Below are 16808 nucleotides of genomic sequence, written 5' to 3'. Positions count from 1 at the left end.
AAATCCAGATGCTTTTGGAAAGAAGCAGCCATATTACAGATTATAAGGAGCTGGAGAAGTAGTGTTTCATGTGGGGTCACCTTTCTTGCCATATGGAGAGCAGCAAAAAGTATAGAAGAACAGGCCTAAGGAAGTTCTATTAGTAAGAGCTATGTCTGCTGATGGGTAAGCCTGACTTGAGTATTAGCTGCTAGGAAAGTGTGCTTAAATCTCACAAAGGAATTTGTTTCAGGATCAAACTATTACCATTTATATATTTGTGTGTTAGGAAAGTATTGTGAGAGTTTGAATTTATCCAATTTGTAGTTTGTTTAATTCTGAGTGTATGTTTATGTGCTGCAAATGCAATTTTTAGAGCTTGCAAAAGTCACTTGCATCTTCTGAGAAGATGTGAAAGCTGGTTTCTGGACCAAGTAATCACTGGTATTTGATTCCCTCTCCCACCCATCAAATTAGTTTTTTGATATATATAAAATTATTACACCTATTAGGAAAATTTTAAAAATAAGTCAATTAGGGATTTACAGCAATATGCAATTAACTCCTGAGTTATTGACTAATTTTAGTCCTATTGCAGACTATTGACAAATGAACATAAAACACATCTAAAAAATTAAAGGATATTTAAATTTTATTAAGCAATTCACAAAATTAAGATGCAAACAGAAGTCTAGCAGCAACACTGGTGCCACCAAGTCTTTTGTACTCATATACAGGGCTGGACTTTAGATTTTGGCATCCATAGGTAGAGTGCCATGGCAGCATCCCTTTGATGCTGTATTGGCACATGGCCTTAAAGCAAGCAGCAGGCTCCTCTCCGGTGTGGATTGTTGGCATCTTGAAAATTTGGCGCCCTAGGTTGCCTATGCCTAAATCTGGGCCTGCTGCTCCTGGCTGTCAGAGCCAATCTCTGGAGGCCAGAGTGGCAGACCTATATTTACTGAGGCAGAAAGAGAGGTATGTAGAGGAGACCTACAGAGACATAGTTGAATGGTCCTTACTCTTGCAGCCCTTGTTTTGCTTTGGAGAAGCAAGGTCACCTGGAATAAGAGCTTCACCATGGAATGATAAGAAGTGATCCTGTAGCTAAGATCTACCTGCCAGATGATGCTTTATCCTCTCGCACAGAGGATCTCTCTCTAGGGGCATATGCCTAAGAAGGAAGGGTTAGGACTGCATTTGTAGTTGGTGATTCAATCATTTGGATTGTTACCGAGCTAGCTGTTTGGCATAAGGTTTGCTTGGTATCTTGTCTGCTGGTGCAAAGGTAGCAGACTTCATGCCATCACCTAGTTAGGATTTTAGAGAGTTTTAGGGAGAAGCCAGCTATTGTGATATATGTGAGTACCAACAACACATAAAGGATCAGGAGAGAAATTTTGGAGGTTAACTTTAGGCTTTTAAGTAGGAAATTGAAAACTATAACCTCCAGGGTTGCATTCTCAGAAATAATCCCCATTCCACATGTAGGAAGCCAGAGGCAGGCTGAGTTGTAGAGTCTTAATGTATGTCTGAGACAGTGATGCAGAGAAAAGGACTGTAGATTTGTCAGAAACTGGAGAATGTTCTGGCAAAGAGAGAAACCCATTTTGATGGGATGAGCTCTTCTTTAACCAGGATGGAAACCAGCTGCTGGAGATAACATTTAAAAAGGATATAGAGCATCTTTTAAACTATACCATGAGGGAAATCTAAGGGTCGTTCAGAAGCACATGTTTCAGAGTGGAATATATTTTCCAAGGATTCTTGCAAAATAGGGCAGTTAGAATATCCTAGTAGAGAACTTGTGGTTAAGACTTAAGTAGCCCAGATGCACATATAGAGCACAGAGACATGAATGGCTGTACACTGTTTATATCTTTTGCTGTTAAGCAGGTTGTGAATACAAATAGAAATGCAAATAAAAAATATACTTTTAAATTTCTGTGTGAATGCCAGAAATCTGACTTGTAAGACTGGAGAGTTGAAATATTTAGCATAATACAAGGATATAAACTTGCAGTAATAGGCATCTCTGAGGCATGGTAGAAGGAGGATAACCAATGGAATACTGTAATAACAGAATATACATTATATCAATATGACAGGCTAGATCAAATAGAAGGGATGACATTATGTTAACAGATGGCATAGAGTCAAACAGGATAAAAGTCCTTCAGGAAACAAAATGTACTATGGAATCCTTAATAATAGAAATTCCATATGTAAAAGTAAGAATACAGTAGTAAGTGTATACTAACATCCACGTAGGCCAAGATGATAAACTGTGAAATGCTAGAAGAAATTAGAATGGCAAATAAATTTGACAACACAGTAATAGGCAATTTCAGTTACCCTAGTATTAATTAGGATTATGTTTCATCAGGACATGCTAAAAGTTAAGTTTCTCAAATCCAGAGCAACTGGTTCTAGAACTGATGAACAGGAGAGCTATTTTAGATCTAGTCCTTAGTAAAATGCGCTACCTGATGCAAGAGATTCTCCTAGGACAAGCAGGATGGTAGTCCTCACATGAGGGTGACATTATCCGATGGAGCCTGGCACAGAAAACTTTTGTCAAAGTTTCTAGAAACTTTGGCCAGCAGACTGAGCATGTCCAGCCTGCTACTATCCGCACGTCCATGCGAGGTCCCCCTTCATTCTCTTCTTTTCTGCGGTGCAGCTGCCTCGCGGTTTGTTTCAATTTTTCTCTTGAATTTCTTCGAGTTTTTCTCTAATCCTCGTCTGGTCTCCATTTGCGGTCGGTGCCCTCCCAGTACGGTAGGTTCTTTTCAAATTTTTGCTTGATTTTGTGGTTGATTCCTGACTCCCCACCTGCCGGTGCTTGTCTGCTATCGACCACATGCCAGGTCTTTTTCATGGCCTCGACCAATTTTTGTCGGTGCCCCCAGTGCCCACGGATTATGTCCATCGTGGACCCGAATGAGGTTTGCATCCTCTGCCTGGGAGCCTCACATGATGTCCGTGGATGTGTTCTGTGTGACCAGATGACACCCAAGGGGCATCGTGCGTGCCTCAACAAAATGGTGGAACTGTTCGGGGCCCCAAAATCCTCCACACTTGCATTGGTTGCTTCGACACCCAAGGATCGCAGGGAGTCTCTTGCGGTCCCCAAGGATTGGGGAGAGGGAGATCAATCCTCGGTGGTCTCTCCCCTCCCCCAGACCTAGGGGTCATCAACCTCCTGGGCGCCGGGGAAAGACCGGGCCGAGCATCGGAAATGATCCCGGAAACACCGGTCGCCATCCCGACATGGTTCCGGTTCCAGAGCAGCATTGGCGGCCGCCGAGCCACCATCAAAGAAACACCGGCCACCATAGGCCCCATTTTCCAGAGCCTCTGGTAGCCCAAGGCATTCCCCACCAGTGCCGGGCACTGTGCCACCTTGGGGACCCAAGGATGAGCCGGCGACACCTCTTCCCCCTCCAACAGTCCTGACCAGTCAGGACTTCCAGGAGGAGTTGGACCGCAGGATGCAGTCGGCGGTGCTCAAAGTGCTGTAAGGCGTTGAGATACCAGCGCCACTGGCCCCATTCCGGTGCCCAAGCCTCTGCCATCGATGATAGCACCCTTGCTGGAGCATCTGGATGTCCTTCTTGGCGCCCTACTGATGCAACCAGTGCCTGATGAGACATCGATACCCCGCCAGCCACCGATGCTCTCCACCAGAGCGATCTCGATTCCCAGGTCCTCAGAGGAGGATGAAGTCTCCAGGACCGGGTGCCCTCACCCGCGGTTCCCCAAGCTGCTGCTGGGCCCTTCCGGCTTGCCATGGCCGATGACCCGTCTGTGCCCCTGCACCCCTCGGAGCCCAGGGTCGATGACGGTCGCCCTTGGCGTCCTGACCCAAGTGAGGAATTAGGGTCCTTATGACCCTTGGGGTGATGACTCCACAGACTCGTTCTCCAAGTACTCCAACGACCCGCTCTCGGAGCCTTTGCCCCCTGAGGAGCGGTGCCGGTCACTGCCTGAGGACCTATTGTTTGCAGGGTTTGCTATGGCTATGGCTGAGGCCATCCCCTTTCAGCTCCTTACAGAGGAGGAATATTGCAAGCCACAAGATGCTGGAGGTGCTCCAGTTCATTGATGCTCCTAAAGAGATCGTGGCATTTCTGATTCACAACATTTTTAAGGAACTTCTCCAAAGAATGTGGGAGCACCTCATTTCCTTCTCCCCAGTAAACAGGAAGGCCGATGCAACCTACTTGGTACAGCAGGCCCTGAGGTTCGAAAGAAGGCAGCTTCCCCATCAGTCGGTGGTAGTGGAGTCTGCCCTAAAATAGACCCAGCGCTCCCACACCCATGCCTCCACTCCTCCAGGACATGAGCATAGGAAACGTAACCCCATAGGGAGAAAAATCTTCCAAGGCGCTATGCTGGTTGCCCGTATTGTGGCTTACCAACTTTACATGACTCAATATAACTGCAATCTCTGGAAGCGGGTCCAGGATTTTGCAGAGGGCCTTCCCCAGCAGCAGCAGGAAGCGCTAGCCGCTATTGACTCGCTGGGTCTGGAAACGGAAACAGGAGGTATGCTCCACCTATGATGTTTTGAAATTGCAGCCCGCCTAGCCACCGTAAGCATCGGTGCCAGATGGATGGCTTGGCTCAGGACCTTGAACCTCTGGCTGGAGATCCAGCATAGACTCGCCAATCTCCCCTATACAGGCAAGAACCTGTTCGGGGACAAGGTCCGGGATGCGATGGCACAGCTGAAGGACCATCATGACACCCTACAGCAGCTCTCCACTAGTCCCTCAGAAAGGCCATCCTCAGCCAGGAACCCTCCTTGCAAGGCTCTCGTAAGCCCTTCTGCCGGCAGCAGAAGTATTACCCTCCAGCCACTCAGACTCACATGCCCCGGACCAGTTCTAGGGGTTGCTCCCGCCAACAGCGGTTCCCCAAACTGCAATCGGCACCCCAGCAAACCTGGCCACGGGCTTTTGGCTGGCGACGAGGGAGCAAAAGTCAACTGACAGTTCCTCTGGTACCTGATTCACCAGTCGGTGGCAGGCTCCTCAGCTTTGCTTAGCGCTGGGAGGAGATCACATCGGGCTCCTGGGTTCTTTCTATCGTCCGCCAGGGGTACTGTCTGCACTTCAGCTGGCTCCCGGAGACCTCTCCCCCATGTCCATCGTGGGGTTCATCCGCCCACTTGGTCACTCTTCAACGAAAACTCTCCACCCTTCTTGCAGCGGGAGCAGTGGAACTGGTCCCTCACGGACAGCAGGGCCACGGGTTCTATTCAAGGTATTTCCTCATCCCAAAAAGGAATGGCATTTTGCGCCCCATCCTTGACCTTAGGGCATTGAACAAGATTCCCCTCCTCCGAAGAGGAGACTGGCTTTGCTCCCTCGACCTGAAGGAGGCATACACACACATTGTGATCATCCCCAACCACAGGAAGTATCTCCATTTCGTGGTGGGGAATGCACATTTTCAGTACAGAGTGCTGCCCTTTGGGCTGGCATCAGCCGCCTGCATTTTTACCAAATCCTTGGCAGTGGTGGCTGCCTACTTTAGGCGTCGCTCGATCCATGTGTTCCCATACCTGGATGACTGGCTGGTTAGGAGTGACTCCTGCTTAGGAGCCTTGCAAGCTCTGGCCCTGACAGTTCAGACCCTACAGACTGTGGGGTTCATTATCAACATATCCTGCAAGTCGCACCTCTGCCCGTCCTCCCAGCTACACTAACCACATCCTCGGGCAACAAATTCCAGAGTTTAATTGTGCATTGAGCGAAAAAGAACTTTCTCCGATTAGTTTTAAATGTGCTACATGCTAACTTTATGGAGTACCCCCTAGTCCTTCTATTATCCGAAAAAGTAAATAACCGATTCACATTTACCCGTTCTAGACCTCTCATGATTTTAAACACCTCTATCATATTCCCCCTCAGCCATCTCTTCTCCAAGCTGAACAGTCCTAACCTCTTTAGTCTTTCCTCACAGGGGAGCTGTTCCATTCCCTTTATCATTTTGGTCATCATCCTCTGTACCTTCTCCATCGCAACTATATCTTTATTGAGATGCGGCGACCAGAATTGTACACAGTATTCAAGGTGGGGTCTCACCATGGAGCGATACAGAGGCATTATGACATTTTCTGTTTTATTCACCATTCCTTTTCTAATAATTCCCAACATTCTGTTTGCTTTTTTGACTGCCGCAGCACACTGAGCCGACAGTTTCAATCTGTTATGCACTATGACACCTAGATCTCTTTCCTGGGTGGTAGCACCTAATATGTGGGTCGATACAGTAAGGTGCGTTAGTGCCCGGCGCACCCGCGTTTGCCGCACGCACAGTTCGGATCACCTACCGCTCGATACTGTATTTAAATGGCATGCAAATGCAAGCCGCGTCCAACGCGCGTCCATGAAGTGCAATCCATTACTGTATAGGCGCTATACAGCGCCTATACAGTATCCTGGGTGCGCTGGTACTGGCTGCCGCCTGCCCCCTGCCTCCTGGGGGCAGCCGGCGGCGAAAGCGGCTTCCAGCGGCCCCCGCCGGCGAAGATGGGTGCTCAAGCCAGTGAAAGCGTATGAACGTACGCCGTGACGTCACGCACGCCCGTTCATGCGTCTTTGCTGACGAGCACCCATGCACTACGGGCGTGCGTTCATCCATCTTCGCCGGCAGGGGCCGCTGGAAGCCACTTTCGCCGCCGGCTGCCCCCAGGAGGCAGGGGAGCCGCGGTGCGCGCCTCCGGAGGAGGGCAGAGAGGACTGTAAGAAAAAGTAAGTTAACTTTTGTTACACTTTTATTTACAATATATTAATAGCATGTCGAGTCGCTTTTCGTCCTGCGCCTTGCTTCACGAGGAGGGGAGAGAGGACTGGGGCTGCCTCGGAAACCGGCGTCCAGGGCAGGTGAGCGGGGGCTGGGGGAAAGTTTGCCGCCTACCCTTACCCCTGCCTCTAACGCAGGGGTAAGGGTAGGCGGTAATTTAGCAGGTTAAAGATGCAGCTAAACTGCAGGTTAAAAAGGTGATAGTCGGGGCGCACGTTACTGAATGGGAGGGAATAGCTAATCCGATCGTTTACATATCATATACATGCCGCGGGTGGAAAGGGTTACCCGTTGATTTAAAGAAGCGGTAAGGATGGGTTAAAAGGGATAGTGAATCGCGGGTTGGACTTACGCTGCCAAATTGTGAGTAAACAGTGGGTTAGAAACGGGGTAACTGCGGCCGCGCTTTACTGTATCGGCCCGATGGAACCTAACATTGTGTAACTATAGCAAGGGTTATTTTTCCCTATATGCATCACTTTGCGCATCCACATTAAATTTCATTTGCAGTTTGGATGCCCAGTTTTCCAGTCTCACAAAGTCCTCCTGTAATTTATCACAATCTGCTTGTGATTTAACTACTCTGAATTATTTTGAATCATCTGCAAATTTGATTACCTCACTCGTCGTATTCCTTTCCAGATCATTTATAAATATATTGAAAAGCACGGGTCCCAGTATAGATCCCTGAGGCACTCCACTGCATGCCTGCACCCCCCCCCCCCCCACTGAAAAAATTGTCCATTTAATCCTACTCTCTGTTTCCTGTCTTTTAACCAGTTTGTAATCCACGAAAGGACATCGCCACCTATCCCATGACTTTTTACTTTTCCTAGAAGCCTCTTTAGAGGAACTTTGTCAAATGCCTTCTGAAAATCCAAATATACTACATCTACCAGTTCACCTTTATCTACATATTTATTAACCCCTTCAAAAAGTGAAGCAGAGTTGTGAGGCAAGACTTGCCTTGGGTAAAGCCATGCTAACTTTGTTCCATTAAACCATGCCTTTCTATATGTTCTGTGATTTTGACAGTGTAGGGGGCTAAGTCAGTGTCAGTGGCACTCCATCAGGTGTACTAGTAGGTGTGTGCCCCCCATGGGCCTTACCTGCAGAAACTGAATTATATTTTTTTACCGGGCAGGTTACCTGAGATACTACCTGCGCTAATCTAATTTCAACCCCCTTTGCCCACAGATTGGTTTTTGATCAGTGCACTATTATGCTAATGCTGTGCTCCTGGGCCTGTACTTTGAGCAGTATACCATATATTCCTTTATCCTTTTTGGATGCTGCCACCAGTTCACTCACCCGCATTGCCCCAAAAAATGCAGTGCAAAAAGCTGCTCTAAATAATCCTATTTCGAATTCCGATGTGCATACTTGTGACACCACATGCCATAAATGTACCAATATCTCGTGTGTTATTGGTCTCCTCTTATCCCCCTCCCAGTCCAACCCCTCACCCAACCTGCCGACATCTTTTTGACCATGAAGCTATCGAGTGGGTCCCCAAACCCCTGTGCTTTTATAAAGAATGCGAAACCTGCCAACTGGTTTACTGTTGCCCCCCCTCCCCCCCCCGACAATCCCGACTCCTTCGCCCAGGAGATGAACTTGACCACGAGTTTACCTTCAACTGGTCTCACCTCCCATCCTTGACCTTGTAAAAATTCCTGCACCTTACTAAAACCCCTGCAATACGCTTTCCATGGCGCCGGAGTGACAGATGCCTTCAATAGTCCCCACTCAGTATCGTTCCAATCCCCCATAAGCGATCCGTATTGGTACTTCTTCGTCTGCCTCTGGTACCTGTTGGCGAAAGAGATCCCACTTAGCGTGGGAAAGGGAATCTGCTATTCATTTGCTGATACCGGGTACATGCCTGGCCCTGATGGTCATGTTCGGTTGCAAGCCCTGAAGTATCACCTCCCTCAGCATGGCTGCCACGTGAGGGCCTCGTGCTGCTTCTTTATTAAAGAGCGCCACCACCTCCTGATTATCACACCAAAAAACTATTCTTTTATCGTGCAGCTTAGCTCCCCACACTGTCAAAGCTACAAGTATCGGGAATAATTCGAGAAAGTTTGTTATTTACCAAGCCGTTCCCCCTCCATTCACTTGGCCATGAGGCTATGCACCAAGCGCCCTGACAGTAAGCCCCAAATCCCGAGCCGCCCAAGGCATCTGTATATATATCCAAATCCCGATTTGACACCACATCATCCTGCCAGAAGGACACCCCATTAAATTTTTCCAGGAATTCCAGTCACATCAATATATCCTCCTTTATAGGATCTGACATTCTAATATGGTGGGGTGAGCGCCTCACTCCCCTTGTCGCATCAGCTAAACGCCTCAGGAATGCCCTCCCCATGGGAATCACTCGGCATGCAAAATTCAGACTTCCAGTTATCGACTGCATAGCAACCAACGTGACCTTCTTGCTTGCTAAGGCCTGCCTAAGCGAAGTCCGTAACTTGTGCAGTTTCTCGATTGTCAACCTCGATGTCATTGCCTGTGTATGTAGCTCAATTCCTAAAAAGGATATAATTGTAACTGGCCCTTCTGGTTTTTCTGCGCTAATGGCACTCCGAATTCCTCTGAAATGTCAGAAGGGTTTGTGAACAAGGGTCCCTACCGGGCGGACCTATGAATAAGAAATCATCGAGGTAATGCACCATATTACTGTTCCCCATCTTTTTCACCAATACCCAATGCAAGAGTGTGCTAAACTACTCGAAGTATGCAGAAGATACGGAACACCCCATAGGCATGCACTTGTCAAAATAGTAAAAACCCCTGAACTGAAAACCTAAAATGGGGAAGCTGTCCTGGTGAACCGGGAGCAGTCTAAAAGCTGTTTTGATATCTGCCTTCGCCATTAATGCCCCTTTTATGCATTGCCTCAATAAGGCAATTGCTGTGTCAAATTAAGCGTATTGCACCAAACACTCTTCCTCCGGCAAGTTGTCGTTCACCGACTCCCCGGGTGGGTGTGATAGGTTTTGTATTAACCTAAACTCTCCCGGTTCATTCTTTGGCACACCACCGAAGGTGATATCGCCCAGAATGGGGGGTCCGGGAATGGTCCTGCCATTCTGCCTAGCCGGATCTCCTTGTCTATCTTTTGCTGAATTATGTCTGCATGTCGGCCGAAATTAAGTTACTAATTTTTCCTTTAAAGGGTATAATAAAACCGTGTTAAAAACCCTCCTTTAGCTTCTGGACATCCTTGCACCTAGGGTAGATTGCCAGCCAAATATCCATACCTGTCAGTCTCACTGGTGAGGGAGCCCTGCCAAATTGGCTGTTACTTTCCTATCCCACAACTCCCTCCCGGGTTTCCCGAGCCCCTCCTCAAAAACTTAGTCGCCGGATGTGGTGCAGCGCATACAGAACAAATATGTTTAAACCCTGACTTATTAAAATGCCAGCATACCTTACTGTTTCTGGTCTCTCCCCAATGATTACCGCCTGACATAGGCGGGCCGCTATATGACTGCCCCGCTTTATTGGATACCCCTATGTCCATCACCTTGTTGGTCATTTGATGCAGCCACAGCCCCACATCTTGTGTTCCCCAAGACATAAATCAATTTTCCTCCATCTTATCCCTGAACTTTTCATTGTAATTTAACCATGCCCATCCCTGGTATTCCCTGTATGCCTCCAAAATAGTGTCCGCATAACTGAGCATGGGAGCATACCGTGAGGGGTCATCCCGTGCCAAATGTACTAATCATCCTCAGGAGTGCCGTGGTCCAGTTGATTAAGTTTCTGGGAACCTTTATTTCTGCCCCCTTTGACTCATCTTTTTTCTTCCCCACCTTCTTCTCTGCTGCTCCTTTTCGACCTTCCAGAATTGTAAAAATATCTATATATTTCCTCTTCCCTATCTTATTTCTCTAGGCCTTAGGTACACTTTTCCCAAAGCTCCGATAACTTTGGAAAAGCCGGTGGTGCACTGCTTGCCTCCAGGGGATCTCGCCCGGACCGAGAGGAAGTGTCTACCAAGGAGTCACTCCCATCAGAATTGCTCCCCGAACCTGCACTTGAACAACTCTTGTTTCTTTTTCTTTTTGTACCCTTCCTTTTCAATTCCTGATCCGGTGGGGCTTCATATGTCCCTGCGTCAGTTGATGTTCCGGCAATCGCTCCTGCGTCATGCGATGCCTATACTCCTCCCGACTCCCCCGATGCTGCGTGACTCTCTGGCCACACGGTCGTCACGATATCCCTTGTATCTCCCTGCTGCACCTCTTTCTGGCTTGCCACACCCGTCATTTGTCTGCTTTCTTCTGCCGTAGCCGTGTTCGCCACCCTGCTGTATAAGTCCCAATACCGCCCTGCCAGGTTGTTGCTGGCTGCCACCATGGGTTACCCATCTGGCCGCCCATATTTCCATGAGGGAATATGGGCGGCCATTGCAGCGCAGTTGCGGGCCATGGTGCGCTTCTGTTGGGGTTCGTGTCTTGTCCTCTGCATGTTGTCGCTGTCATGACTTGCTCTTGCGGTCCTGGTCCCATCGGTGGCCACATTGGCCAAAATGGCCATTGAGCTGGGCTGTAGGACCCGTCCCTCACCTGCATCGTGGCTTGCCCTTGCTCGCTGGTCTGCTCAGTTATGCCTCCTCTACTTTGCTCGCCCTGGGCTGCTGCAAAGTTACCGGTCTGTGGCGTGGCCAGTTCCCTTTCCTGCTTCGCTGCCTGTCGTTAGTGCTTTCCGCTGGTTGAGACCTCCGCCTCCTCGTCTGCGGTCTGCCAGGCCTGCCTCCCTCCGTCCGTCCCACCTCCCATAGCCATGGTCGGGACCCCCCTCTTTTGTGCTCGCTGTGAACGGCCTCCTTTGCCTCCACACCTCTGCCCTCCTCCCTTGTTCGCTCCTTTTCTTCCTCCAGATATGTGGCTTGATACACAGGCTGTTAGCCCCGTCCTCCCTGCTTCAGCTGATTTTAAGGATGGAGGGGGGAAGTTTCTTCCCCGACGGCATCGATTGAGGCCTACCTTATGTCCCTTGCAGTCTCATGGGTCCATGCTAGGTGGGAGGCGGGTCAGGTGAAGGATCTGGTGCCTGTGGGTATATTCTGTCCCAGGTCCACCCGCTCGCGTCCTCATGACGCCTCAATCCACTGCAACACGCAGCTTGTAAGCTCCTTCCTCCAGGTCCTGCAACGCGGGCGCCGGCCGAGCAAAGAGGATGTGCCGGGCGTCTGCGGCGAAGTTATGGCTGGCCTCGTCTCATGATGAACGCGAGGCCAGTGTCAGCCGTAGCGACGTGACATCATCACGGGCTCTCCCCAACCCCTCCCCTCCCCCCTCTGTCCAGGACAGGCGCCATTTTAACGGGGGGGGGGGGGGTGGCATCCCCCGCAATGAGCCCATCAGCCCTTTCTTCTTCATACCTGTTAGGATCCTAGCTGCTGCATTCTGTAAGATTGGTAACGGGTGAATTGATGACAGTGGGAGGCCAAGTAGAAAAGAATTACAGTAGTCTGTGCTTGCAAATATCGGGGCCGATGCAGTACAGTGCGCTCAGTCGAGCGCACTGTATAACCCGCACTCGGATGCGGGTTAAATAGGCGCTAATCCCCCTATTGCATTAGGGGGTGGATTAGCGCTTATTTAACTCGCGTCCAACGCAGAGTGAATGCAATAGCACTCATCACATGCAAATGCATGTGAATAAGGCTATTACTCATTCACTCCGCATTCAAAAAAAAAAGTGTACGTCTCAGATGCACATTTTGCTCTCAGCTATTAATACCTGCCTGGAGCAGGCGTTAATAGCTGAGCGCATGTAAAAGAAGTACAGAAAAGCAGAAAAAACTGCTTTTCTGTACTTCTTTTTAATTTTTTTTACTTAAAAATACCTCGGTAGACCGGCAAATTATGAAGACCGACGCTGGTAAACTATACATCGTTTTTCATAACCAGTCTGTCAGTAATGAAAACGGACGCCAATAAACTCTGTTTTCGTAACTGGCAGCCGCAGCAGGATCATGTTAGCAAGGAGGCAATAAGGTCGCGCAAGCGACCCTAGCGCCTCCTTGCTAGTGCGACCCCCCCACCTAATTTGGGTATAACATGGCGCCCCCCTTGTGGGCGCTGACTTTTCAGCGCCCACTTTCTGCGCTTTTTATTGCAACGGCCCCATCAATTGTTCTAATACCGTTCTAAAATCGGACTGAGTTTAAAGCAGTTTTAAGCATCTTGAGAGTTAAGTTTATTGTATCCTTCTCTCAGTTTGGTAGAAATGTGTTTTTTCAAGTTAAATTCACTGTCGATGATTACACCTAAATCACGAATATGGGTTACGAGATCTATTTTGGTTGACTTGTCTTCTAATTATTATTATTATTTTATTTATATACCGTCAATCTGGTGAACAGTCTTGGCGGTTTACAGAAAATTAAATGCAAGTATACAAATGAAAAATAAATGAATATGAAACAAGAATTATAATAAAATTAAAATAAATTTGAGTGTTACAATTTTTCCCGCTACCCTTTTTCTGTCTGCATGTTGGAGGACAGTGGTCTTCTGTCGAATTATAACTTCAGTTTTGTTGACATTGAGATTAGTTTCATGTGCGTTAACAGTTGTTTGATGATTGATAGATACATGGCTGTTGTTTTAAAGGTGGATTCAATTGAATTCTGAATTGGGATTAAGATCTGTATATTGTATGTGTAAATATAATGAGGGAGACCAAGACTTGCAAGTAAGTGACAGAGAGGGAGGATGTATGTGTTAAATAAAGTAGCGGACAGAAAGGAGCCTTGCGGGACTCCAGTTTTAAGATTTATTTTGTCAGAGATGGAGTTCTTAATTTTGACCTGAAAAAATGATTGGGGAGGGATGAAGAAAACCATTGTAGTATAGTGTTTGATAGGCCGATTTCAGATAATTTGTCAAGCAGAATAGTGTGGTTAATGGTGTATAAAAGGGTATAAAATGTTATTGAATTCTTGAACTCCTACCTTCCCATGCCTTCCTGCCCAGTACATTTTCCCCTCTTCCTGGCTTCCAGCCAGCAGAAAAGACTTGTCCAATCCAGAGTCTCCCTCCCTCTTTATCAGCGGCAGATAGGGCAAGAAGCATTGAGGAGAGGAAGATGAGGCAGTAGCAGCGGATCTACAGAGCACTCACCTTTCTCCCTTATGCTCCTGCTTTCACATCCAGGCCCCATGGGGTGAAGAGAGCATCAGCAACCTCACTGCCAGGCCAGGCAGAGGAAGATAGTTAGTATCCTGCTGGCCCCATATGAACAGGAGTTGGTGATATCGTGCTTTGATCTGGGTGAAGGAGGAAGGAATAACCTCCCACTTGCCAGGAACAGAAGGAAGCAAGGGCAGTTTCCTGTCATACCCAATAAAAGAGAAGTCAGCCAACTTCTGCCCAGACTGATGAGGAAAGATTAGTCTTCTGCTGGCTCTGCGACACACCTCCCGGGTCTTCTCGACACACTACTGTGTCCCGACACACTTGTTGAGAACCTCTGCTCTAGGAAGTACCCGGCAGATGCCAAGGAGATGATCCATTTCTTGTTATCCACTTCCAGGGATAAGCAGTGCCTTTCCTTAAGTCTACCTGACTAATAATTGTTTACTTTTCTTCCAGGTACTTAGCTTGCTATGAAGTAATCAGTAATTAATAACTGAAATATCAGATACTCGATGCATCAAACTTCATCTGTCCTCAAGTCACCTTATAAATGGTCCCATTCGCAGCCCAGCCTTCCATATATGAGTCCATCAGCCGTTCGTATCTTTGGAAGACTCAGATCCCCCGAATTGCCTTCTCAGTCGTTTCCCGCCAAACTGGACCCGCTGCCATCGCTTTGGTGCGCCCGTCTGATCAGAATGATTGGCGGTTCCAGAGATCAATTCCTTTGGGGTCTCTAAGCCCGCAGCTGTTAGAATTTGACGGGCTTCTGCAACTCTGGCGTTCTCCCCCTTTATAGTGAATGCCAATCCGAATGGAAATAGCCACCGGTATCGAATATCCCCTTGACGGAGGGTACTCACAATTTCCTTAAATTCTCTTCTGCGCTGTATAGTCTGATATGATAAGTCCTGGAAAACTTCAATATTATAGCCTTGCCACTCGATTTCTTTACGCTTCCGCGCGCTTCCCAGCACTTTCTCCTTTACCTGGTATGAATGAAAGCATACTATGATGTCCCGAGGTAAATTACCGCGTAGCTTCGCTAAGGCCCGGTGCGCCCTATCCAGATCAGGCCCATTATTACCATCCGGTGGGACTCCGTTGTAAAGCAAGAGATTGCAAATATCCTTAATGACCACATTACAGTCAGTGTACGCTGGTTCCTCCGGTACACCTCGAAACCTCAGGTTTCCTCTCCAGGATCTATTTTCTAGATCATCTATCCAGTCTCGCATAGCTAGATTATCGACAGTTAGTTGTTTCATTTCCTGCTGCAGCTGAGTGAGAGTCCTCAACCTCGCTAACCCTCAGCTCAGCTGCGCCCACCCGGCCTTCCAGTTCCTCATGGTCCCGGCGGAGGTCCGCTACCAGCAATTTAATTTCTTCTTTCATGACTCCCATTGCCACTTTAATTTCTCCAAACCAGGCCTGGAAGTCACCTCTTGAAAGCGGTAAATTGTTCGTCGGGTTAGAAGTAATCTTAATTGCGCCACTCGCCAGTACTGTTTCTTCCCGGCCGCCATCTTCCCGTACCGTTTCGTCGGTCAGCATGGCATCAGCAGGCTTCAACGCAGCGTTTTCAAACGAAAATTGTTTTAAATCTGGATTTTTTTTCTCACCGACATCAGGACTAACTAGGCTGCTTCTTAGATTGATTTTAGCTGGCTGAGGTGACTCGATGCGTGCAATATACAGCAGATTGTAGTGGCGGGGTCAGGAGCGTTTGCCCTAGGCAGCCATTCAGTAGGGTGACGTCACTTCCCCCTCCCAGCCATGCAATTCTAATTGATTTAGAAACATAGAAATGATGGCAAAAAAGATCAATCGGCCCATCCAGTCTGCCCAGCAAGCTTCCACACTTATTTTCCCATACTTATCTGTTTCATCAACCACCAAGTTCAGGCCCCTTGTTGGTAACTGTTTGATTCAAATTTCCTGCCCTCCCCTGTCTTTGAATCAGAGAATAATGTTGGAGTTACATCAAAGGTGAGCATAAGACTTAATGGTTAAGGGTAGTAACTGCCGCATCAAGCAAGTTACCCTGATGCTTATTTACCCCGACTGCTCAGATCAATGCCTTGTTGGATGTAGTCTGAATGTAAATCCTGTTTTCCCCATTTCCCCCTGCCGTTGAAGTAGAATTATATAAAAGAAGAGAATTGACATGAAGTTATTGTAACCTTTCCAATATGATTTATGAACATTGACTCTTTATCTTGTATTTGTTTTTCTAGGATATCACTTCTATAACTGGTGTGCCAGAGGAGCATATCAAAACAAGAAAAGTTCACATTTTTGTTCCCACACGGAATGCCATGCAGTCTGGTGTAAATAACACAAAGAAATGGAAGATGGAGTTTGATACCAGGGATCGCTGGGAAAACCCTTTGATGGGCTGGGCATCTACGTAAGTTTAAATGAATGATAAGGCTACAAAATGTTGATCATGAGCAATGTGAGTCCTTTTTGTAATGAGTCATACAGAAAGGTAATTTAATTTGGGAGGAAAATTAATTATGGATTTCTATGTTATCAACTATCTTATCTTGTGGGTTTTAAAAAAAAATGACTTTTGGTACTGTCCTTTATTTTAACTGGACAGTTCTTGTGCTTCCCATTGTTTAAAGATACATGTTTTCTACACCGGCTATAAAACTAGAGGAGTAGCTTACTGGTTAGAGCAGCAGGCTGTGAATCAGGGCACAAGGGTTCAAATCCCACTTTACACTCCTTGTGACCTTGGGCAAGTCACTTCATCCTCCGTTGTGTAGGTACAAACTTAGAGCTGATTTTCTAAGGCTTTTCTGCCATTCTGTGTCTCTGGAAAAAATGCTTAGCAAATGA

At 47.5% G+C, this 16808-nt stretch overlaps 1 protein-coding gene across 3 annotated transcripts in view; it reads left to right on the top strand.

Annotated features, from left to right (window-relative positions):
- NDUFS4 (NADH:ubiquinone oxidoreductase subunit S4) overlaps positions 1-16808 on the top strand; it is a 303067-nt gene that overhangs the window by 229429 nt on the left and 56830 nt on the right. For all 3 annotated transcript variants that reach the window (XM_029577511.1, XM_029577519.1, XM_029577502.1), the window contains exon 3: positions 16199-16371. In XM_029577511.1, coding sequence (XP_029433371.1) covers positions 16199-16371 — 173 coding nt within the window. The remainder of the gene's footprint in view (positions 1-16198; positions 16372-16808) is intronic.

The sequence above is a fragment of the Rhinatrema bivittatum genome, chromosome 1 (genome assembly GCF_901001135.1).
Source record: "Rhinatrema bivittatum chromosome 1, aRhiBiv1.1, whole genome shotgun sequence".
Classification (NCBI taxonomy): domain Eukaryota; kingdom Metazoa; phylum Chordata; class Amphibia; order Gymnophiona; family Rhinatrematidae; genus Rhinatrema; species Rhinatrema bivittatum.
This window is presented reverse-complemented; position numbering and strand designations above follow the sequence as displayed.